We start from the raw sequence: 22,601 nt of genomic DNA on the forward strand, positions 1-22,601 counted from the left end.
CAAATAGCCCAAATGGCTGCAAAATTGATCTCTTGTGTTACGCACGCCCGTGTTTCGGTGCGTGTCAAAAAAAGCTACGCTAAACCAATAAACACATATCGATCTAATCTTTGAAAAAATGGTCGTTTTAGCTGCGTGTATATGTACTCATGGCGGCAAAGCGCTCCTTGCCAGGCTGTTCAGACAAGTTGATAAGGACAGAATCACAGCGCTCTTGGCCAATTTTCCCGGTCTCCTTTCAAAAGCTGGATCCCAATCGACCACCGTGGAAGATGAATCAGTAAGATACGTGTACCAACCATTGGAGGAATTTTACGTGGTTGTTTTGACGAACAAGCAGCTGAATATTCTTCAGGACATTGATACGTTGCACCTTTTCGTATCTGTTGTCTCCAATATTGTGAGAAGCATGGACGAAAGAGAGGTACTTGACAACGCCTTCGAGATCTTGTCTGCTTTTGATGAAATCGCTACTATGGGATACAAGGAGAAACTCACTTTGTCACAAGTGCAAACGTACTTAGAGATGGACTCGCATGAGGAGAAAATTCAAGAAATCATTGAGAGAAACAAGGAATTGGAGGCTATTGAAGAGCGCAGAAGACGTGCAAAGGAAATTCAGAGAAAGGAATTGGCTCGTAAAAATATGGAGCAGCAGCTGGCCATGTTCAACGCAGGTGCACAGTCTGCCTCCTCTGCCAGCAATATCACTTATGGCTACCCAACGAACACCACTCCTTCGTACGATACGACGGCACAGGTGGAGAGTGATGCTCCTGCTCCTTCAGGTGACTTGTTGCTGAAAAGATTGGCTGCTCCTGCCGGTGCAGGGTTGCAATTGGGCAAGAAGGCTGGCAAGGTGGCTCAGCACGACCCTCAATCGCAGCCATTGCTCACAACTAACACGCCCTTTGCTGGCGGAGCTTTGGTATCTGATCTCGTCAAGCCTGCGGCGGGTAAACAGCCAGCTCCGGCTGCCCCCTCAATTGCGATTCCTTCCCAAGCATCTGTCTCTGCTTCACCAGCAGTTCGTTCAGAGCTTGCTTCCGCCACTGCCTCTCCAGCTCCTCAAGGTGGTTCCAAACCTTTCAATAACGGTATTCTTATTACCATCAATGAGAAGATCACTGCAGACATCTCACGCGAAGGTTCTGTGGTGACCTCAGAAGTGAAAGGTGACTTGCAATTGCGTATCAATGACCCACAGCTCGCCAAGGCCAAGATCTTGTTAAAGACGGGCTCAAGCCTGGCATTCCAATACAAGACACATCCGAACATAGACAGAGCTTTGTTTAACAGCCAGAGCATCATTGGCCTTAAGGACAAGGCAAAAGCGTTCCCTAGCAACGATCAAAATGTCGGTGTTTTGCGTTGGAGAGCTTCAAGTACAGAGGGTAGCGATTTAGTGCCACTCTTAGTGACTGCATGGGTTGGTGTCAATGAAGGAGTTGCCGATGTGACGCTAGAGTATGAAGTTCCTCAAAACTATATTGACTCTCATCCATCACAGGAGAGTATTGACAACGTGCAGTTTCTAGTGCCTATAGCGCTGGATGAAGTCCAACTAAAAGATGAGACTGGTGCTCAAGTCAGTTACGATGTTACAGACTCAGGTGTGTTGTTCACGTTGTCGCTGATTCCGCTTGCTGACCCACTGGGTACTTTTGAGTTCTCCATTCCTGCGATGGACGAGGACTCCTTGTTCCCCGTGAGAGTCTCACTTGAGATACATAGAACCGAGGATGTCACTGAATCAGACGTTGCCTTCGGAAAAGTGCAGGTGTTGGATGTCACCACCGCGGACGAAGATGAGGCATCGTTGCCTTTCACATTGCATCAAAATGTTGTCACAGAGCTGTTTACAGTGCAGTAATGTGCTGCCGATGAGGTAGAGAAACTAAAAGAAACAAAATAAAACGTTCAATAATGGAGATGCGAATTGTATTAGATGGACATGAAGGAGAGGTGCCCTAATCTCAGAAATAAAAAATAGTGCATAGATTCATATGGTGAAGGAGATTCCGCTAAGAGCCATGGAAAAGCTGACTTGTAGGTTGCTTCGCGATGCCAACTCGCCAAGTTCTTTCAAGATCTTTTGTCTCGGGTCCGGCCCGCCGGGTGTCTCTTTAACGTGAGTGACAATAACGTGAAATTCCTTCAAGGTGGGCTTCATCCTACAGTACGATCGAAGCACTTCTAGTTCGCCTATAAGGTGTTCGGGCATGAGGTGGCCGTAGAGCTCGTCACAAGACTCTTGTGAGCACATGGAGCATTCCACGACGCTAGCTTTGAGAGAGCCATCGGCCACATAGGGTGCTATCTGTTCCCAGATATGTCTATTAAGCCCTTTTCCCAGCACCACGTCCGCTTCGAAGTCGCCAAATACAAGTAATTTGGACCTAGAGGCATTGTGTTGTATAAGGTAAGCCAGCGACATGTAAGGAACTGGGTGGCCGTCGGTATAAGTAGTGCCATGCTGAAGGTCAAACATGGTTATTGAGTAGATCCCATTATTTGTTGTGAAGGGCATGTTTGCTTGCACGGGCGCCAACATTAGAGCACCCAACTCCACCATATTGGGCCAGATCTTCCCATTGAAGACATGGCTTTGGAGCGTTTTTGTGGTGAATAGCGATCCGTACACAGTAGCCTGAGCATCTCTAAAGTTACGTTCTGCCGAATTGAGCACCAACGCAGCGATATGGTCTAAGTGTGGGTGAGTGATGAGAATTGTGGGGATGCAATTGAGAATCCGCTTCAGCGCCAGAAACGGGCTTCCCTGTACGTTTGCGAATGGGTTAGTGGGCTCTAGCGATAGATACTCTTGAAGGTCATTGGCATCCTCATACAACCTTAACAATCGCAGAGCACTTGAAGCGTCTGCAATGAGCTCCGCGAGCAGTAAATGGCCCGAGCCAGCGTCAACTTGGAGAAGGGGTGATTCCTGGGCACTTTTGATTTGCTCATAGTCAAAGTGGTGGGGCTTGATCAACAAAGAACACGTGCTGGCTTCAATGGGCCCGCCGGAGGCGCCCAAGAAGGTGATATCGAAAGACATTGGAGGTTGGAAGAAAATGGTTGAAGGTTGGACTAAATGGGTAGTGGTGCGTGTGTGCAGGCGAACGACCTGTAAAGCAACGCCCAATGGACACCGAAAGGGTGATTTTTTGGAAAGACTCAGTGGAATTGGGAGCTGACCCCTGACTTTTGCTGGTCCCTTGATTGCTGTGAATTTCTGTGAACTTTCTAGCAAATGGCAGCTGTCAAATGCACTTTTAGCCGTTTGTGGGGTCTGCGGCGCGAGGGCCTTCTACACATGGAAGACATTGTTGGTTGCAAATCGTCTTGTGGTTGAGAGCCACGAGAATTTGAGAAAATTAGGATATTGCAACCTGAAGTGGGTCCAAAAGGAGGGATATTATTTGAGACGACGGTGGCTTTTATGAATTACTGTCCTTGATGTTCGGATTTTCAAACCACCGAAGATCTGCACTTATTGACAGGCTGATGCGCTACTTAGAAAAATTGGAGTCCACAGAAATCCTTGATAAGAGCAACTTCAATTTGTTGAGAAAGCAGCCCGCTGGTTTTCGGTGGCTGCTTGATATTGCGTTCATTTCACTGTATGTTGCACAAATTGAGGGGAAGTTGACACCGGGTAGGCTTGGTTACAGGGACGAGACCCAACATCTGCAAAACTCCCATGATATGGGCGACTCTGTCTGTGAAGATGCACTTCTCACACATCAACACTCGCTTGGCCAATCGAAAATTTACGTGAGTGCTTGGCCATAATTTGCATCAACACACCTTAGTCTTTAATTTGATTTTTCTAATCCCTCGTAACAACACCCTAAGTGAACTACGTAAAATTCTCTACACTGGGCCATTATATTGAGTTCATTTGCCATCTCGCATGCTCGACGACCGCTTCTATACCACCTATAGTTGCTTGCTTCCGTAGCCGATGATGTTCTTAGCAAACTGCCAGTTCTGGTTCTCCACCTTTTGGTTCTGCTCGAAGCTCACATTCACCTTCCCATCCTCGAACGTCAACACTGCCAACGTAAACTTGTCACCTGCACGGGCATCTCTGTAGTATAGAACACGCATGGAGTTGAGGATGGCCTCGTGTGCTTCTTCTTTGGTCACCTTCTCGTAGTCCAGGTCGTAAGGCACCAATTTTCTCAACAAGGGGATAGCCAAGTGGGAGCCAAAGCCTGTAGCAAGAGCCAGTGCCCCGTACGCCACACCCAAAAGATCCACATATCTCATGAAGGGACTTCTGTCATCGTTGAAGCCGGCAACAATGATGGCGTTCCACAAGGGGTCCATCTTCAGCCTTCTGTTGTACAAGAGCCTCGTCAAGTACTCGTGCACGTGGGGAGCACGCAAGTTGTGGCCCCCATCGCTATCGTAGACTTCTTCTTCTGTTTCCAATTGGTGCAAAAGACGCTCAATGTGTTGCAAGTCAGATATGTCTCCTGAAATGCCCACAATCGTTTCGTCCCCGACTCTAATCAATCTCTCGATATTGCTGAATCTGAGAAGTGACCCATACGAGCCCATATTGTCTGCGGCAATGGCCACTCCGTTCTTGAATTTGAGTCCCAATACGGAGGTTCCAGTGATTATAGGCTGCTGGGTGTGTTTGGTCGGAATTTCCAGCGTTTCTTTGAATCCAGCATCAGCAATGGCACGGTTGTAAGCACCGTAAACGTCATCACGGGGTCTTCCCCAGGCAAACGGGTCGTGGTTCATTTCGCTGCTGTGAAGACTGAGTTAGTTGGTTTCTATAGTAAAGAGGTGGCGACGCAGTAAGTTAACCTGAGCACCTTCGCACCAGTGCCTCCTGGACCTGAAAGTGGGCCTTACTTCTTATAAGAAGAGTTTTTCGAAAGATGTGAAGATTATCTTGAAATTGTGATTTGCATAATTGTAAGTTATTTGAATTGCCCTTGATGGTTAAACTTTGAGTGTCGAGGCTCTTACAGAGGTCCGCTAGAGGGGCCGTTGGAAGAATGGTTGCGAAAAAGGAAGCAGATCCTGACAAAAGCGACTAAAGTTAAGGTAATGAGAATTTGCTGTTTAATGCTGTGCTTTTGATCCATGGCTGGGTGACGTGAAGAATGTTTGGTTTGGCATCTGGGATTACAAGTAAAGTTAGGGAAGCTTAACCAGAACATTACCAGTAAAGGGCCCCCTCCTCCAACCTAATCCCTTTTGATACAAGAGCAAGTTTCGTTTCTTCTTCAGCTTGAATCGGAATTATTGACCAAATTCTTGCGGATACCCTTGTCAATTGTATAAATCTACGGAGGTGTTGTGGGGATCTCCGCTCGGCTGGAATGCTAATTCCCCAAGTCAAATTCAACCAAATATTCTCTCATTGCATCTTAATCAGGTATCATATCCACACGTAGTATCACTTCCCTCGCAAGCTGCTTTCCACTCTCGCAGCCAATTTCCTTCTGTCTCTTTCCTTAAATTCTGCCTACGGCACCTACACTTCATCTTCATCTAGTATCTCATTGTATGCTTCGTTCTTCTAATGACAATGCTTAGTACACGAGCTCAGCTCCGCCAGAGTCAATCTGCTCAACCTCAGTGGCACTAGGGGCCCTATACCTGAATCTCTTTGACAACTCGTTTCTCAAGAGCACTTCACCATCCTTGAGCTCGATAGGCTTGAGTGGAGCTGAAGCTGTTGAGGCAACAGCCTGGGGCAATCTCCCGTTTGGTGCACATGGATGTGGTTGGGGTTTGCTCGAGGGAGCAGCTGATTGGTTAGTGAATGAAAAAGAACGTAATTCAAGGAAAAAAAGCACGTACAATGTGGATGTGGGCCGCCAACAAACTTTATGAGAGGCACGTGTTTCAATAATGCCACTGACTGTCTCATGTTAGGGAAGTAAACTTGGGTGATGTGGGTGGTTGAAACTAGTGCATTGAAGACGGTTAGTCCCGGAGGATGATGGGAATGGCTTGTGTGCAGGCCACACTGGCTGACTCGGAGCACCACCACAAAGCAAGCAACTAGAAAGACGCTTGCAAGTGGTAAATCGCACATATTTATGGAGCAACAGGATCCTGTGTCCCTCCTTCTCATTTCTTGATGACTACAATAGCAGAATTTGTCTTGTTGTAGAGGTAGCCTTGGTCGCAGGATCGGTAAGAAGAAGAATTAGCTCCGAACTGGCGAATTGCTTCGATTTCTTCTCCGAAGCAGAAGGTTCTTGTTCTGAGAGACACGATTGTTGAGTAAATTCTCTTTCTTTTCTCCTCTCGGTGTATTCTGGTTTTTTGTGGATGGATGTAAATTCTGGCTATTTGGGTACTTTTCGCAGCCATTTCACAAACCAAGAGTACTCCTCCATTTCTATATCCCATATCACGTTGATAGCAAGAATACTCTAAATATGCAATTTACCGACCTCCCCGGCTGTCTTCTTGACCGAATTGGCTTTTTCATTCTCCTGGATGAAGGTATGCGTGGCATATTGAACCTCTCCAGAACTTGCGCCGAGTTACACGAGCACTTCACCGGATTTCTCTTGACGGTTGTGCCCTTGACCGTGTCAAAGAAACGTAAAAAGAAGACAATATCATACAAGAGACTTTCCGTTTTATCTAAAACACATTCTGTTTTTATCAGAGACCTCAGGCTCTACGACTTCAAATACGAAGTGCCCTTGCCTACCTTCGAGTTTCTCGCTTCCTTGACCGTCGAAGCAGCCAGCTTCTCTTATCTTTTAGAGCTTCATGAGCTACCCAAGCTCACAACTTTGACATTAATCTACAGCCACCGTTTGGTTCGTAAAAGGCCACTTTCCAAGTTGGAGGGAGATCTCACCAGGCATTTCGAGGAGCACCAATTCCCGGCCCTACAGATTCTTAGAGTTTTTTCAAGAAAACAGATCATCAATAATCGGTTCAAAATATTCTTTTCGAGAAACTCGATCACCCCCCAGCGCTTGGAGGAATACGACAGGTATTTTTCCAGCAAGAAAGCTCAAAAAAATTTCTCCATTGAGAAAGACAAACACAGTCTCCTTGGGCGTATCCTTTTTAAGATCATAGAAAAAACAAGAAAATCACTAAAAATGATCGAAGTGTCAAACCTTGACTTTTCGTTTATCATGGCTGCAAACAGGAAAATCAAGTTCCCACAGCAATGCTACATCCTTCTCAATAACGCATCAATCGTACACGCTTACTCGTGGCTCAGAAGAATTGACACAAGAAAAAGAGTCACCGTGATGCTTGAAGACGAAATCGCCTTGGTGGTCCATATCTACGTAAAACATAGAGGGGAGGAAACAATACGCCACCTGTTGAAGAACCAAACCCTAGTTCGTGATTTTTACAGATTGATGGGAATATCTTAAATGAACAAGGAAGCAATAAAGCAGGCTAATTTTTGAGGATCCAGCGTTTATTAAATTTTGTATCTTGTAGAAGCCTGCCAAAGAGAGGAACCTGGTAGTGTGCGAGGAATGAGCGCAAAAATCTACCTTCATCCGTAACCACTATCACCACCACCACTGATGTCTGACAAACTCCAAAGAACAATCGCAAGGTTTCAGCAAAGAATCGACAACAAAGATTTTTACGAGGCCCACCAAACCCTCAGAACTATCACAAATAGGTACGTGAAAACCAAACAGTATAAGGATGCCATTGATTTATTGTACCAAGGGCTGACGATATTGGCAAAGAACAATGAATATGCCTCTGCCGGTGATCTTATATTGTACTTGGTTTCCGTGTATGAGGAGAGTGACACTCCATGCTCCAAGGAGTCAAAGGCGAAGATCATTGAATTGGTTTCGTTACTTCCAGACACAGACCCTAGTTTGGGGGACTTGTCGAAGCGGGCTCTACAGTGGTCAATTGACCACGACGAAAACAAGGGAATATTTGGTGACCCAAGCTTGCATCATGTGTTTGGGGTGAAGTTGCTCAATGCTGCTGCCGCTCAGCCATCAGAGGAGGAGAAGCATAAGTTCTTCTCTGTGGCCGAGTTGCATCTTATTTTGGGAACCTACGAGTCGTTGCCAGTGTACCTTGACTTTTTATTTAAGTGGCACGAGAGCGAAGGCGGTGATGCTGGCTTATTCCTTGCTAGAGCGGTTATAAACTACGCGTACTTGAAGAACGTCCACTTCGTGCACAACGCCGTGAACCTCTTCTTGTCCAAGTACATTGCTGAGGAGAAGGAACCCTATGAGGTTTGCGAAGAAGAAGGCCAGAAGCTTTACTTTTTTGAAAAGTCTTCCCTCTTGAACTTTTTGCAGTTGTTGGCCATCACTCTCGACAAGACGCAGGCTGGCGACAAGTTCATGAAGTTATACACTCATTACAAGCCCTTGCTCAGCCAGCAATGCCTCACGAACTCCATGGATTACATTGGTCGTCTCTTCTTTAACTTGAACTTGGGCAACACCTCCGGCGGGGGTAACATGTTGGCGAACATGATGGGCAGTCTATTTAAGTAGACACTTGACCCACACCAAAGATCAATTGACAATCACGCAATATAAGAACTTATGTCCATATTAAAACTCGGCGCTGTCTTTGATTATGCTCGAAGCGTCTAGGGCACTCACCAACTCGGCTCTTTTCCCTTTCAAAAGCTCGTGCTTGGCCTCACTGTACGTGCACCATCTTCGTTCTCTCTTATGAGCCTCCGGCCACTCTTTACTGAGCAGTTCCACCAGCATTTCGTAAAAATGAAACTCCAGCTTGGGAATCACCTTGTGTGGATCGAAGTCCTCGCCAGGTTTCAACACCGGTGCTTTGGACCCTCTGATATCATACACCACGGGCAACTTTTTGACAATTCTTCCTTCACAACCGGCCTCCTCCCAAGTCTCACGAACGGCGCTCAATACAAAATCGTCGCCTTCGTCGAGCTCAATTCCACCTTTAGGAAAAACCCACTGGCCCTTGTGTGCTGAAGACAGAATCATGATTACTTTTTGTTTCGATTGTTCGAGACAAATGCATCCTGCTACCATTCGAGCGCCATTTTCTGGATTGTAGCGTTGGTTTTCTCTGCCAACACGAGACTCAGCGGCTCTCACGGGCAAATTCGGATTTGGGGAATGGGCCATCGGGTTGTTGAAATGAAAACCTCGTGCACCAATAAACCACCAAAATATGGGGAAAGTCACGTGCAAGATTTCCCACATGCCCAAAATATTCGTATCGTTGATAGGTAGACGCTTGTTTATGTCGTGAGGCATCTTTCTAAGCATCAATTAGACTATGGTTGATCAATCTAGAAGAAGGTCAGGATGCAACCTATTTATGAGAGTGTCTGCTGTATTCGCAGCTACCACGAGCAAGACCACTTTGAAACAGCCCCTCCATAGTCAAATGCCGCTATTACTGTTATAACTGAGCTCGAGAATCAGATTTAGAAGTCATCTATTCGACTTGGGCATGAGATCGTTCTTCAAGGCCGTTGTTTATTGGGCTGTGGTATTTTAAGTCTGGTCTGCACAGTGATCTCAGCTCGACCTGGCAAAGACAAACTTTCAGCAGATTTCCAATATCCACCAAAAGCCATGCTTCTATCGCTTTTTGTTGCCTTGGGCGTTGCATTAGCACATGGATCACATGGTGGCTCCCAAAATATCCCTATACGGCCCGCAGGTGTCTCGTGGCAGGAATGGCACATGAAAGAGGAGCACCAGATGGACAGTTTCGACGCTGTCAGCTTCTTCAAGATGCACGATCTTGAAAACAAAGGCTATTGGACCCTCGAGGACGTCCTCTACGTCTACGGGTTGACACGTGAGGAAGTTGTTGGCGATGGCAGTGGGATGGGAGAACATGCTGCAGAGGAGAAGGTCTCGCAAGAGGCCAAGTCCCAGGTCGGCAGCATTGTCATGAATCTTTTGGACAGCAATGGCGACGGAACCATTACTTTGGAGGAGTGGAAGCGGTTCATCGACAGGAAAGAGGAATTGCCCGATTTCGGCTACGGGCCTGGCCACCACATGGATTTCGAAAGTGAGTACGAGAACCACCACTGGAATAAGTACCACAAGGATCAAGATCCAGACGTGCACGTGAAGCACAAGGAAGATATTGAGCACGAGCTCTTGCACCACGCACACGAGATCGAGGGCACCCACGGGGATCAGCCTGACATTAGGCAGATAGCAAAGGACTACGCCAGTCCCATCAAGATCCACAATGTCCCACAGAAGTACTTGGCGTGATAGGCTATGACAGGATAAAGTAGAGAAATTAGGTGAGGTAATGAACATGGATGTATTCTATAACTCTAAAGTGTGGTGTAGTTCGAATCTGCTTTTACTTGCCAATGGCGCTTTGTGAACACTCTCTGAGCGACTTGAGGTCTGCCTCACACTTTTTCTGGTCAGAGTTGTTCGAGCGCAAACAGGCCTCATACGCCTGAAGCTTGCCGGCGCATTTTGTCTGAATCTGTTGGAAAACAGGCACTTTGGTCTTGATGCATCTGCTCAAGTTGTGTTGCTCCAACACACAGTCGGCCTCCGAGGGCGGTTTCGACATACACTGGTGGAAAGCAAGAAACTGCTCGGGGCAGTGGCGAGCGATGTCTTCCATCATCGCCTGATCTAGCACAGCCGACATGATTTCAAGGAAAAAGCGAGTAGTAGGTAATCTGGCTGCAGAGAGTAGTGCGATGTTGGAAATTTCGCAACCTGGGGAAGACGCTGCTTAATTCAATAGAATCAGGGAATCTCTTCATCATGCGCCAGGAAGTGAAAACGGCGCTCGTCACGCTCTCGTGGTTCCCCGTGCTATATACTGCCTTCGAGTTTGGCTACTCACCGTGTCGTGTGACTGGTTCCTCGATGGCTCCAACGTTCAACCCTGGCACTGAGACAACCGCCAGAGATGTGGTGCTAGTACAAAAGTTCCTGCTACGCAGCCAGAACGGGTTACAAAGGGGCGACATAGTGATGCTCAGGTCGCCGTATGACCCAGAAAAGCTTTTGACGAAGCGTATCACGGGTGTGCAAGGAGATCACATAATGCCCAGGAAAGAATACCCTAGACAAGGCGCCACTGTGGTTCCTCGAAACCACTTGTGGGTAGAAGGTGATAACGAGTTCCACTCAATAGATTCCAACACATTTGGGCCTGTGAGTCTGGGACTAGTGGTGGGCAAGGTCGTGCTGTTATTGTGGCCCATAAGTCGCTGGGGAACAGACCTTAGAGGAGGAAGAGATGCCAGGGTTGGTGAAAAATCAATTGATGACCTTGAATGGTCTAAGTCATGAATTTCAAGAGCCTTTGGTTGCGCTTGAGGAGCCAAGGATCGATCTTGGCGGGAGTTTTTGTGATGAGGCCCGGCTCCTCTGGCGAATGGCGAATGTTTCTGGTGAATTCTTCCTCGAGAATCCAATCTTCTTTGTCACAGCCAAGGGCAGCCTTACCACATTCGGAAATGGGTAGCCAGAGCTGCAACTTGTCAGAGAAGCGCCAGCCTTCATATATTCGAGCTTTAGTACCTCTAGGATACTCTCGTTTAAGGATTTCGTGATACGCTATAGGAACGTACGCTTGCACGCCTTCAAATTTGGTCGGAAGGAGCCCAAGCTCGTCGAGGAGGTAGAAGTGGTCGTCCTTGCAATTGTAAAGTTTTCCAGCTTTCCACTGTCCTCGTTCAAGCCCTTGCAACCGGGCTTCAATTGAATCCCGAAGTCTTGGGGCATGTTCAAACAGTTTGGAGATCTCCGTATAGCTGGGATCGAAAACCTGGTGAAGTCTGTTGTGCCTTTTCGTGCCTGGTGAATTCTGAACTACCTCAAGATCGTTGGATACTGCGAGTGCTGTGATGTCCACGTACAACCCAGTAGACACATCTATGAAGCGTGCGTCAATCACATTGTCACCTTTGCCTCTATCACGTTGCAAGAAATGAGGATTTACGTCGATTAGATACATGTGGCCGGTCTGAATTCCGTCTGTGACATCCACAACCACCGACTGATTGTAGTGCTTTGCGAGCACATGAAGGCTGCTCATTGTTATCTGAACGTCAAGGTCCTCGTCCCAAGGCATGTTGAGGCCGTTCCAGTGCCAGCCTAGAAGCGTACCATGAGCCAACCAAGACTTGAAACAAGCGTCTCGAGCAAACCTGAGCCAAGCTCTGGTGAGGCGATGTAACACTGCTGTGCGCTCGTACGAGGAGAAGGTGCTTTGTTTGAAGAATCTCCAATCGTAATGGCTTCCTTTACCGCTGCCTTCAAGAATAGCCTCATGGAAGTACTTTTTAGATGAGGCAGTATGAACATTTTTCGCCAACTGATAATCTAAAGTATTCTCTTCATACTCGAAAAGGGATTTCAATATTGGCACTGTGAAGTCCTGTGCTGTGGGATCGGCTACTGCTTCAGCCTGAAGAGTTTCCATTGTATAAACGACTCTTGACGATGTCCACTTAGCTCTTAAATGGTCAGCCTGCTCCTTAAGCGAGACTCTTCTGTCTAGGCCATTAGCCAAAAGAGATAATTCTGGCTGTTCGTGAATGGCCTGGCTTTGCTTTTGATGAATTGGTACCACTAAGGACTCGTCCAGTGGACCCGCACCAAGGAACACCACTTGCTTGGGCAAGTCTAACGTATGCAATAGATAATTAGCACCCAAATACCGTCTAGACAATTCCAGAAGCGGCTCATCTGTAGGTTTCACAATCCTAAACTTTGAAGTTTTCTGCCTCGGGTTCTGTAGCGTTTCACAGCTGTCAAATAAACTTATCCCCAAAAACCCTGCTAACTCCTCACAAGTATCCATGTTCTTCGGACCAAAGGCCTGAAGCCCTTCTTGTAGGTCGACTGCAAAATACCATTCGAATGGCAACCTCAACTTCGCAGTTCTTTCGACCAACGATGCTGTTATCTTGTTTAGCCATAGCGCTGGAAGTAGCCTGGGATCGTGCTCCAAAGAAAGCTCTTCCTGCCACTTTTCCAACAGCCTCGATTGCAGAAGCAGCAGAGGAATAAATGACTCCTCTATAAAAGGACTACGGTGATTCAAGTACCGTTTCATGTCTGTAGCCTTGTATACTGGAGGATCTTGAGATTTGTATGAAGCTACGATGTAGTTGACAACATACGCCAACAAGAGTGACACAGAAACATAGAAGAGCATTTGCTTGTCGCAGAAATGTCGTACAAGCAAGATGAGCCTCAACAATGTTCTATGGGCCACACTGGTCACGTACCGTGAGAAGAACACGAAGTATATGAAGATAGTTTTGCAGCTATGCGCGTAGATACATAGGGTAGAAATATGTGGTCAGTAATATATTCAAGATATTCATTTGACAAGAGAACGAAGTATCGAACAATACAGATTTACTGTGAGCTAGAAAGCTGATTTTAAGATTACTGCGTTGAATGCTCAAAGTAGTCCTCATGGTCCTCATATTGGACTACAAGAGCAAACCGTACTTGATTTCGCATGGGAGTTTAAGCCATTTCTTTCACTTCAAATACTAATTGTTCATCAAGCCGTTCATCATGATGGTTGTGTGATCTATTATGTTCACTCTCTGTGAACATGGTCATCGGTCATAAAGCTCATCACCCGAAATTACAGGCCCTGCCTGGAATTTTTAAGTTGGGGTGCTACTATAGGCATCTTTTTACTCTCTCAATTTCTGAGTACTTATCCCTCAATCAAGCACATCTCGTAGGAAGTCAATTGCCCAGAGGTGGATTTTAACAAATATCTGCGTGTCGTTGGTCAACTCCACCAACGACTTTGGCCGAATTTTCGATCTTCGCAAATACCTCTCGTTGTCCATTACGTTCAGCTGTTCGGCCTCCTGGGCCAAGTTTCTCTCCACCTGTCGTTGTATGAGCAGAATAATTTCACCCATATATGTGGTCACCACATCCCAGTTTCGTAGAAGATGCACCTCCTCGTCACATCCCATGATTAGAGCATATTTTCTCTCTCCACCTCTTGAGTTGACATCCTGAATCTTAAACACTCGGCTCATACAAAACCCACTCACCACATCACCAAAGAAGACCGGTTTCAGCGAGTCTGCCGATGTTTCCACCGATAGCAGCTTCATCACAAGCTTCACGTACGCTGTATATAGGTTCTGTGATGACGGGTAGCGGGTAGAAACATATTTTTCCTTCTCGTCTACCGAACTGACAATGTTCACTGCGTCATTGGGAAGCACCAACTCACACAGAGCACACAGCTGGAGCTTGGACGATGCCTTGTTTTTGGTTCCTGTGCTGCTTTTCTGAGTACATATTACAATGGAGGGCCCGTGGATCTCGCAGAAGTGGGCCAAGCTGAAAACGTAGTTGGGCATGTTGGAGGCGCTTATGGGGTCTTGGTCGGCAGTAGATAAGCATTGGAGGTTGAAGTCACGTGCTTGTAGAGGAACCTCCCATTTATCTGGCCATACCTTTGTTACAACAATTTCAGATTCTTGGTGGTGAGTCTGTAAGTCAAATAAAGTAATAACACACGTTTGTTGATCTCTTTGCTTGTGCGTGGCGTGAATTGAATATACTGACCACCTCATTTTGCAGCCATCAGTCTTTCAGAAATGATACCCAAACAAAAACCATAAACCATTCTACTATTACACACGTCATACCTCTACTTCGAATGTAAAATGCTTTCACATTTCTTAGAGAGATTTTAGCTATATTCCGAGGTTTATTTTGGTCTTGTTGCTAACGTACTGCTGCTGAATCCTCACGGAGCGTATGTTCCCCGAATCTAAACATATCAAGACAAAAAGTATAGTTTTATAATGTTGAAAGCTTCAAAGATTCATTTTGCCGTTCATATTCCCAATTACATCCTATTACATCGACTTTCATCATCTATCCTTATGGCTAAACAATTGCACTGTATACAGCGCCTACACCATAGAACTAGCGTTACCTACTACAACATCAACATTTGGAAACCCTCTCATGATCTTCAATGACGGTGCCGTTTCTGCTAAAACACCTCACTCTGATAGGCTTTCATCAATTCTTCCTCAATGATGATGAGAAATTAAGCTCTGCGTTCTTTTCCTTGCATACTTCATCCATGGAGCCTCTCTACGTGAGTGAGACTGTTCATACAAGGCTGCTGCTATCTTTTGGCAAAGTCATTCTACCGCATCTTCCGCAGCGCACGTACCATGTGGTGCTAAAGCTCTGGCAAAAAATAGATGGGCTGGACTCGTGGACACTATACTATGATGTGGTCGTTGATCTACGAAGATTGCTCAGGCTCAGAAAGCCATTCAGGGAAAGAGACGACGGGCTAAGAGATAAGAGCACGGTGTGGTGTTTTGAAGATCACGAGTACGTCTTGCCAGGAAGTGTAAAAGACCAAAGTGTGGTGGTGGAGGAATCACAACGACGGGTGTCTACGGCGAGGAAAAACCCTAAAAAATCATACACTGTAGACGATATACGCCACTTGATAAGTCTAGATACGGGAATCAAGGAGCTAGCGTTGCTGAATTTGAAATTGTCTCAACAAATTGACGATGTTTTAGAGGAAGTCAAGGGAAAAGTTTCAAAAACAGACCCGGAAAAAGCCAGGAGACTCAAGTTCCGCCTTCACCAATTGCACCGTTACACCACAAAGCAGCGCAATAAGAACGATACGGTAAATTCTTGGGTGTATGAGAAGAAGGTGCTCATCGGCAATCTCAATCGTGCGTTGGACGAGCATTTTCCACCTTTCAGAGATCTTTGTGAGTACCAACTCGAATATGTCACATCACAGATAAATCCGATCCACGAGTCTCTAAACGCTGCCATATATCCAGAGATCATTCAATCTTTGGAATCTATCGGTGGTGTCATCATCGAAACGTTTTGCATCAAAATGACCTCAACCAGTGAGCAATTAAGCATAATGGGAATCGATTTTCCTAGATCTACGAAGGAGCTACTCGAGAAGTGCTATGCTCCACACAGTGGCCAAGATGCTCCAGAGTCTCCGTCCTCAGTAGATAAGATGAACGCAGGGCTCTCTTATATCGTTGCCTTGATGCTTCTTCTTGCTGATATCCTCAGCGTGCTGCTTACTTATGCGGTCAGATACTTTGGAAGCCGCAGCATGGTGTTTGATCATCTCTCTGGCTATCAAGACATTCATGGTTTACATGTGAATCGAAAAGTCACGTACCCATTGTATTTCGACGCGAGACACCTAGTAAAGACGGCAGCGCTAGATTCTTCAGGGCGAACCACGCAACTCAAGAATCTAAAATTTGAGCTGGGGCTTGCTCTTCTCAACAAAAATCTCACCGCATTGACCACTGCCGCAACGAACTTGTTTCTACAACTTCATCAACATGAGCAAATAAATGTTGCGGTTCCTTCGGATCGTGCAGATGATCTCTTGTGGAGCCTTCGGCATTTACTTTCGCTCATGACCATACATAGCCCTGGAGGCACTAACACATGAACCTTTAAATATGCATTTATCAGTGGGGGGTATATAGATATTTTACAACAAAACAAGCGCAACGGCACCAGCAACAGCGCCCAAAGGAGCCATCACCACAGAGCCAGCTCCGCCGGCGGAGGAAGAACTTGCCTTAGAAGACGAGCCCGAGGAAGAGCCAGAGCCAGATTTGGAGCCGCCCTCGATTCTTTCATACCAAGGCAAGTTGGTGGCATAAGACATCAACGACGAAACGTCGACGCCCGAGTTGTCCAAAAGGGTGGTGTACGAGTCGTCAGTGTATGTTGGAATGTTTCTTGCGATACTCGTGAGAATCTCGGGAACGTTTGAGGCAGTGTGGAAGAAACTGAGATACTGTTTCTTGTTGTCGTCATAATCAGACACCAACTTTGTCAAAAAGTCAACCGCCTCAGAGTCGGCGGCCTGAGCGCCAGAGACAGCGAAAGCAGCCAAGCCAGCAACGTTGGAGAATTTCATGATAAAATCTTTTTATGGGATATGAGTGAAGAAAACTAACTTCCAGAGAAGAAAAAAAGGACGAGGACCAGTGCCTATATATATGGAAGAGGGGAAGGTCTGCGCCTTGTGACGAGACCAGAGAAGAATATATGCACCCGAGGTAATAAGTGTCTACGAGGAGTCTGGCATCTCTAGAGTGTCAATTTGCCTGAAGGGGAAATCAGAGTATTGTGATTGCCGACTATCTGCAGTACAAATCATGAGTACTTGCCCTATTAGGAAGGACCATGCACGATGACTTTTTGATTGGAATACCACCACGAAAAAGGAGGGGGAGTTATGGTTGCGAAATCCATCTCGGGGGCGGCAAATTCAACCAGGCAACAGATTATGTGAACACAAAATGCACCAAGTAGATCCTTTCTGGGCTCCATGGGCCAAAGCAGAAAAAGGAATGTGCTCACGTGGATAAAGTTTTTCGAAAGTGTGGGGAAACTCGTACGTCAGGGATGAATAGGGGGACACACCGAATGCTACCACACGCTGAATTTTCTTTGCAGCTTCTTTCAAGGCAAGTGGAAACACCGTTGCGTGGATTTCTTGGTTCTTTAGGAGAGCTACTTTTTTTTTTTTAGTTTCGACAGCTTCATGTCGTACAACGTTATAACTGAATTTGTGGGGACCCTCAGTGCATGAGATTTTCACCCAAGGAATACTTCTACTCTGCCAATTCCAGTTGCCATGATTCTGAGGTTTGAGCTGTTCAGCGAAACGTAAATCACAGCGAATGCTTGACCTAGTATCTTCAAGAGGGTTCTTCGAGAAGCCGTTTGAAGCTGGAATTGGGCCTGGCCCGCAGCTAGCGGTGGGGATGAGGCTCTCAACAGACAGTCGTTAAGCCCACGCTCAGCAAGTGTTCACATTACTGGGTTTGTAGAGGCTCAGTCGTTGGTAGAAAAAGTTCCTGGAGTTCCGCTCATGTTACGAAAATTAGGCAACAAATGAATATCGTGGGTCACTGGAGTGACTGCCTCCTCTACATGCTCAATAGACTTATCGAATTCTCATCTTTAAGCTGTACTTAGAGCTATACATAAAGCACGACCTGCTTAGAGCAAAAAGTTACCAACAACGGCGGCCACAGCAACAGCACCACCGGCAGCTTTGGCGCCCGCACCAGCTGAAGCAGACGCGGAGGCGCCCGAGGAGCCCTCAGCGGAAGAGCTGGAGCCGGATTTGGAGCCAGAGCTTGAGCCAGACGACTCAGACAGCGACGAGTCCAACGAGCCAGAGGATCCAGAGCCAGAAGATTCAGATGAGCCAGAACCCGAAGAGCCAGAACCTGAGGAGCCAGAGGAGCCTGAAGCGCCCGAGGAGCCCGACTCAGAGGGAGAGCCAGAAGCGGCAGAAGCGTTAGCACCTCCGAGACCGCCAGAGCTACCACCGGAGCTACCACCGGAGCTTCCACTGTTTCCGCTCATTGGAGCCAGCGATTCACTGGAACCGCCAGATTCACCGCCAGAGGATCCAGAAGATCCAGAGCTGCCGGAGTCACCGCCAGATTCACCGCCAGATCCAGAAGATCCAGAGCCGCCAGAGCCACCAGAGCTGCCAGAGTCACCGCCAATGGCAGCTGCGAAGGATGCAATTGAAGCGAAAGCGAGTACTTGAGTGAAGTGCATTGATGTGTGTTTTGTTGTGTAAGTTTGAAGTGATGTTGGAGTGATAGAATCCTTGTCCTTTTATATTATCCTCATAACTCGGTTCACACAGCCAACTGGCTGTTGTTTCGTGTTCTCATAGCCACCATGGTTCGTGGTACGTGGGGCTATGTTTCGGCGAGGTGTTTTGCATGGCTCATGGGCTTTGCAGCCATTTTATAGTATCAACCGCGATGTAGATGCACTGCCATTAAACTTTTGAGAATGTACCCCTGAGCCGCCCTATTGACAGGTTAACGAGAACGTGGGAGGGGGAGAAGGGGGTCTACAGGTGTTGTTGAAGACCCCCCTCGCTTATAGAAGCAAGCGGTGATTTTTGCTTCTGGCATCACCGTCGGCCAAATTTGACTCTATGTGATTTCAACAAATCTGGACACCCTGAAGTTTCAAATCTTCTAGTCTCGCTACCTAAAACGGCCGCATTGTTGACAGAAAGGGGTACATTTGCATTCACGATTTCTCTTCACAGGCTGGCTCCAATACACACGCTGCTACACACGCTACTACACACGCTACTACACACGGTTACTACACACAATTCGTTGGGTGTGCGCAGTCCAGAAGTAAGCGTGGTTTGGTGAGGCTGTGTGAAGACCCGTGTTTCAAAACGTCATTATTGAATCTTGCATCATAAATCTTTCATTAGGTAGCAATCCAACCCTATTCGCGTCATATGGACCCCCACATGGCTATGTTTCATGCACTGGTCGTTTCCCTTTCTATAATTGTAGAGACCCACCAGCAAGACAGAGGTTGCGCCTCGAGAAGTGGACCTTATACACCGGGGTCTTCTTTGTGAAATACGCTGTCATATGGTCGCTGGTAGCAACTATCTCCTTTCTGCTCACTCTCTCAGCTGGCTTTTTGGCGTCGCTTCCCGCAGACGAGGTGACGCTGGTGCTTCCATTCATACTCTCTCCGTTCATTGGCTCTGGAAGTGGGCCGGCATCATTTGTGTTTCTCTTCACGTCCCACACTCTCACAGTGTTGTCGGAGGCTCCACTGACAAGAACTGCGCCATCACGGGAGAAGGCCAATGAATATATCGAGGACCGGCCATGGCCCCTCATGCTCTTGAGTCGACGACCCGAACCAGCGTCCCAAAGATTAATCACAGTATCTTCTCCGGCTGTAGCTAACCATCTGCCATCTGGTGAAACGGCCATGCAATTGATCGCATTGGTGTGGCCCATAAAGATACGCACGGCGTTACCGGTCTGCACGTCCCACATACGAGCGGTCTTGTCAGAGGATCCAGTGAAGATGTAGTTGGAGTTTGGATGGAACTCGACGCAGTCAACATCATTAATGTGGCCGGCAAATATACGCAATGGATAGATGTGATCCGTTGCCCAAAGACGTGCCGTTTGATCGTGAGATGCTGTTGCAAAGTAGTGGCCAAATGGAGAAAACTTCACATCCCACACGGGCTGGTTGTGTCCCTTGTAAGATACCAACGCGGTGTAGGTATCTAGCGACCAAAGACGCGCTGTTTTGTCTTCAGAGGAAGAGATCAAATACTTGTTGTCTGGTGAGAAGGATAACCCGTATACGGGTCCACTGTGGCCAACTAGTCTTCTAGTGTTGTCGTTGTTGCTGGGATCTCTTTTAATAACAGATTTGAGGGGACGTCCATCCAAACTCCAGAGCTTGATGAAGCTATCTTGGAAGCCTGCAGCTACCACGTTCGAGTCCTCATTGAACTCAAGGCAGGTCATATCGTTGTTGGTGTTGTGGAATGTGTACATGCACACGGAAGGGGCACTTGCCTGGATGGCTCCCAACTTCATTTTGCTGCGAGAGTCTTCCACTGCGAGGATCATTCTCTTGATGTCGGATGCATCCTTCAATGGTAATGGAATCGAGTCAGCAGCCGGAGAATCTTTCTCGGGTTCGTTAAGCTCCTCGAACTCTTTTACGAGCGTTTTACCGTCCACCGGAGCCGTCATTTCATCTTTCACCTTTAACTCTGCTTCCACTTCTTTTTGGGTATCTTCATCCAAAGGTAGCTTACCTAGAAGCACGGGCTGCTCGTTGAATTTATCAATCTCGTTAGTGCTCGTAATGAACCCTGGAATGCCTTCAGCAGGGTCAGCCTCTCCCTCCTGTAACACTTTATCAGGTCTTGTAGTTGATATTATAGGATTAAGGTACTGGTTGATGATTCTGATTAGAACAGCGCCGCCGACGGCCTCGTTCTCATGAAGGAAATAAAGTAAAAGGTTCATCGTGGTCTTCGATAAGAGGATTCTGTACTTGTTCGTACGGTAAGCCTGTGCTAAAGCGTTCTCTTTCAAATGATCAGGTAAAGAGATTCCTGCAAGCTGCTTTACCTCCAAACCATGAAGAATCATGTGGTCGTCTTTGAAGTTATCGTAAAATATCTTGGCATGTTTGATGAAATTCTTGGATACGAGCTCCAAGTAACAGTGAACAAAAAGCGGGTACAAAATCCGTGACAACTCAGGCTTGTACAAATCCAAAGAGGTCTCAACCCATCCTCTAAGAATGGAGTACGCCCTGTAGTAGATGTCTGGATCATTCTCACGCTTCTGTTTCTCTTCTTCCTCCTTCAAGAGCCGAAGCTCTTCTTCCTTCCTTTCATATAGCCCTTTGTCTTTCAATTCGCGTAATTCACGTTCAGTTCTTGCCACTTTCTCCCTCAACTCGCGGAGCTCGATATCTGCTTTAGTCTGTTTCCCCCCTCCCGTATAACTCAGCGAGATTTCTGTAGGTCCTGACAACGAGGTGTTTGCAGGCGTCGGTATTGCGGTCAGAGGCGTGGCGGTATTTGAGGATTCCAAGCGGAACATGGCTTCTGTCTTGTGGAAACCTTTCTTATTGAGGTACTCCATGACAATACGGTTCAAGTCTGCCTGGGTGAACTGCTGTTGGCCCTTTGCTGGGGGTCTGTTGTTTGCGGCCGTATCCTGATCTGAGGCAGCTGGATTGGCCATATTTTTGAAGGGATTGACGAGAATTTATATTGCTGAGCGTTGGTATACTGTGGAAAACAACTGGTGAAGTCGTGTGCCGCGCACGACCGAAGCATTACAAGTTACAAACCATGGGTGGAATATAGTGTATATTGTACAAATAGTCGTAAGCAGTCGTCATCATGCAAGTAAAGTTAGCTTGTAGACACAATTGGCCTATGTCTTGCCAAACAACTTTCTCCAGCGGCTCTTCTCCTTCCCCACGTTATCCTCGTCTAGGCGCTTGTTGATGGCACCACACACAACCTTGGCTAAATATTTCCCACTGAATTTGCGCCCGTCAATCTTTTTACTGTCCCAAGGCACGGTGTCCACGATATCTCTCAGTAGACCTTTCTTTATCAAATCATCGTCAAGCAGCCTTAGACACTTTTTTGCAGCCGGATCAGCGCCAATCTGAACAAACTGGATCCCCATTTGGTTGGGCGGCGCATTGAGTCTGTCCAACTGCTGCACAATCCACACAATTACACTGGCCACATCATCCGAAAACTGGCCGTCAGTTATCGCCAAAATGTTGAGTGGTTTTGTCTCTCCAGGCTGGTAGCTGTCAAAGTATTTCTGAGCTAGTCTTTGGAGAGTCCGACCCATATTCGTGCCTCCGCTAGGCGTGCGACTGTCGAATGTTTCCTGTATCCGCTCTGGTGTAGCGTTCAACACTGGCTCACGTCTATTTAGAAACCAGATGTCTTGCCCGTCTTCATCCCATTCGGCGCATATGTTGGAGAGCGTCGCCAATGCGTCACGGGCATATGGCCACGGAATAATCCCCAGCTTCTTTTCCGTCCACGACATCAGACTCGAGTCGTCGACAATATACACTATATCGTAATCCCTGAGAGCCCACAATTGATCGTCTGGGATGAGAGAGGAGGCGGTCTTGGAAACCTCACTGTAGGCAGGCGGCGGGGCTCTAGCATTAATTGTCGTCATAATTGTAAGTTATAAAGTGCTTTCTGGAATGTTTTAT

At 47.0% G+C, this 22,601-nt stretch overlaps 16 protein-coding genes across 16 annotated transcripts; 5 read left to right on the top strand and 11 right to left on the bottom strand. All coding sequences in view use genetic code 12, as the record gives it.

Moving 5' to 3' along the window:
• Positions 1-118: 118 nt before the first annotated feature.
• On the top strand, positions 119-1,873 carry RET2 (coatomer subunit delta; the record flags this gene model as incomplete). Its single annotated transcript, XM_029034123.2, has 1 exon — positions 119-1,873. The coding sequence occupies one exon, from the start codon at positions 119-121 to the stop codon at positions 1,871-1,873; it is 1,755 nt and encodes a 584-aa protein (XP_028891686.2).
• Positions 1,874-2,002: 129 nt separating this feature from the next.
• On the bottom strand, positions 2,003-3,058 carry PDE1 (3',5'-cyclic-nucleotide phosphodiesterase PDE1; the record flags this gene model as incomplete). The annotated part of the gene is made up of 1 exon (XM_029034124.2): positions 2,003-3,058. The coding sequence occupies one exon, from the start codon at positions 3,056-3,058 to the stop codon at positions 2,003-2,005; it is 1,056 nt and encodes a 351-aa protein (XP_028891687.2).
• Positions 3,059-3,942: 884 nt separating this feature from the next.
• CJI96_0005104 (proteasome core particle subunit beta 7) lies at positions 3,943-4,761 on the bottom strand (the record flags this gene model as incomplete). Its single annotated transcript, XM_029034125.2, has 1 exon — positions 3,943-4,761. One exon carries the CDS (start codon positions 4,759-4,761, stop codon positions 3,943-3,945), a length of 819 nt encoding a protein of 272 aa, XP_028891688.1.
• An 800-nt stretch (positions 4,762-5,561) lies between these two features.
• Positions 5,562-5,902, bottom strand: CJI96_0005105 (alpha-ketoglutarate dehydrogenase subunit KGD4; the record flags this gene model as incomplete). Its single annotated transcript, XM_029034126.2, has 2 exons — positions 5,562-5,779; positions 5,833-5,902. The coding sequence occupies 2 exons, from the start codon at positions 5,900-5,902 to the stop codon at positions 5,562-5,564; spliced, it is 288 nt and encodes a 95-aa protein (XP_028891689.1).
• A 517-nt stretch (positions 5,903-6,419) lies between these two features.
• On the top strand, positions 6,420-7,388 carry CJI96_0005106 (uncharacterized protein; the record flags this gene model as incomplete). The annotated part of the gene is made up of 1 exon (XM_029034127.2): positions 6,420-7,388. The coding sequence occupies one exon, from the start codon at positions 6,420-6,422 to the stop codon at positions 7,386-7,388; it is 969 nt and encodes a 322-aa protein (XP_028891690.1).
• A 159-nt stretch (positions 7,389-7,547) lies between these two features.
• Positions 7,548-8,498, top strand: CJI96_0005107 (uncharacterized protein; the record flags this gene model as incomplete). The annotated part of the gene is made up of 1 exon (XM_029034128.2): positions 7,548-8,498. The coding sequence occupies one exon, from the start codon at positions 7,548-7,550 to the stop codon at positions 8,496-8,498; it is 951 nt and encodes a 316-aa protein (XP_028891691.2).
• A 60-nt stretch (positions 8,499-8,558) lies between these two features.
• Positions 8,559-9,248, bottom strand: CJI96_0005108 (polyphosphatase DDP1; the record flags this gene model as incomplete). Its single annotated transcript, XM_029034129.2, has 1 exon — positions 8,559-9,248. The coding sequence occupies one exon, from the start codon at positions 9,246-9,248 to the stop codon at positions 8,559-8,561; it is 690 nt and encodes a 229-aa protein (XP_028891692.2).
• A 324-nt stretch (positions 9,249-9,572) lies between these two features.
• On the top strand, positions 9,573-10,232 carry CJI96_0005109 (uncharacterized protein; the record flags this gene model as incomplete). Its single annotated transcript, XM_029034130.2, has 1 exon — positions 9,573-10,232. One exon carries the CDS (start codon positions 9,573-9,575, stop codon positions 10,230-10,232), a length of 660 nt encoding a protein of 219 aa, XP_028891693.1.
• A 94-nt stretch (positions 10,233-10,326) lies between these two features.
• CJI96_0005110 (uncharacterized protein) lies at positions 10,327-10,629 on the bottom strand (the record flags this gene model as incomplete). Its single annotated transcript, XM_029034131.2, has 1 exon — positions 10,327-10,629. The coding sequence occupies one exon, from the start codon at positions 10,627-10,629 to the stop codon at positions 10,327-10,329; it is 303 nt and encodes a 100-aa protein (XP_028891694.1).
• Positions 10,630-11,271: 642 nt separating this feature from the next.
• Positions 11,272-13,155, bottom strand: CJI96_0005111 (uncharacterized protein; the record flags this gene model as incomplete). Its single annotated transcript, XM_029034132.2, has 1 exon — positions 11,272-13,155. One exon carries the CDS (start codon positions 13,153-13,155, stop codon positions 11,272-11,274), a length of 1,884 nt encoding a protein of 627 aa, XP_028891695.2.
• A 526-nt stretch (positions 13,156-13,681) lies between these two features.
• Positions 13,682-14,341, bottom strand: CJI96_0005112 (uncharacterized protein; the record flags this gene model as incomplete). Its single annotated transcript, XM_029034133.2, has 1 exon — positions 13,682-14,341. The coding sequence occupies one exon, from the start codon at positions 14,339-14,341 to the stop codon at positions 13,682-13,684; it is 660 nt and encodes a 219-aa protein (XP_028891696.1).
• A 626-nt stretch (positions 14,342-14,967) lies between these two features.
• On the top strand, positions 14,968-16,455 carry CJI96_0005113 (uncharacterized protein; the record flags this gene model as incomplete). Its single annotated transcript, XM_029034134.2, has 1 exon — positions 14,968-16,455. The coding sequence occupies one exon, from the start codon at positions 14,968-14,970 to the stop codon at positions 16,453-16,455; it is 1,488 nt and encodes a 495-aa protein (XP_028891697.2).
• Positions 16,456-16,497: 42 nt separating this feature from the next.
• Positions 16,498-16,932, bottom strand: RBR2 (putative lipase; the record flags this gene model as incomplete). Its single annotated transcript, XM_029034135.2, has 1 exon — positions 16,498-16,932. One exon carries the CDS (start codon positions 16,930-16,932, stop codon positions 16,498-16,500), a length of 435 nt encoding a protein of 144 aa, XP_028891698.1.
• A 1,091-nt stretch (positions 16,933-18,023) lies between these two features.
• Positions 18,024-18,596, bottom strand: RBR1 (Rbr1p; the record flags this gene model as incomplete). Its single annotated transcript, XM_029034136.2, has 1 exon — positions 18,024-18,596. One exon carries the CDS (start codon positions 18,594-18,596, stop codon positions 18,024-18,026), a length of 573 nt encoding a protein of 190 aa, XP_028891699.2.
• A 758-nt stretch (positions 18,597-19,354) lies between these two features.
• On the bottom strand, positions 19,355-21,592 carry CJI96_0005116 (chromatin modification protein; the record flags this gene model as incomplete). The annotated part of the gene is made up of 1 exon (XM_029034137.2): positions 19,355-21,592. One exon carries the CDS (start codon positions 21,590-21,592, stop codon positions 19,355-19,357), a length of 2,238 nt encoding a protein of 745 aa, XP_028891700.2.
• A 195-nt stretch (positions 21,593-21,787) lies between these two features.
• CJI96_0005117 (uncharacterized protein) lies at positions 21,788-22,564 on the bottom strand (the record flags this gene model as incomplete). The annotated part of the gene is made up of 1 exon (XM_029034138.2): positions 21,788-22,564. One exon carries the CDS (start codon positions 22,562-22,564, stop codon positions 21,788-21,790), a length of 777 nt encoding a protein of 258 aa, XP_028891701.2.
• Between the last annotated feature and the right edge of the window lie 37 nt (positions 22,565-22,601).

The sequence above is a fragment of the Candidozyma auris genome, chromosome 6 (genome assembly GCF_003013715.1).
Source record: "Candidozyma auris chromosome 6, complete sequence".
Taxonomy (NCBI): domain Eukaryota; kingdom Fungi; phylum Ascomycota; class Pichiomycetes; order Serinales; family Metschnikowiaceae; genus Candidozyma; species Candidozyma auris.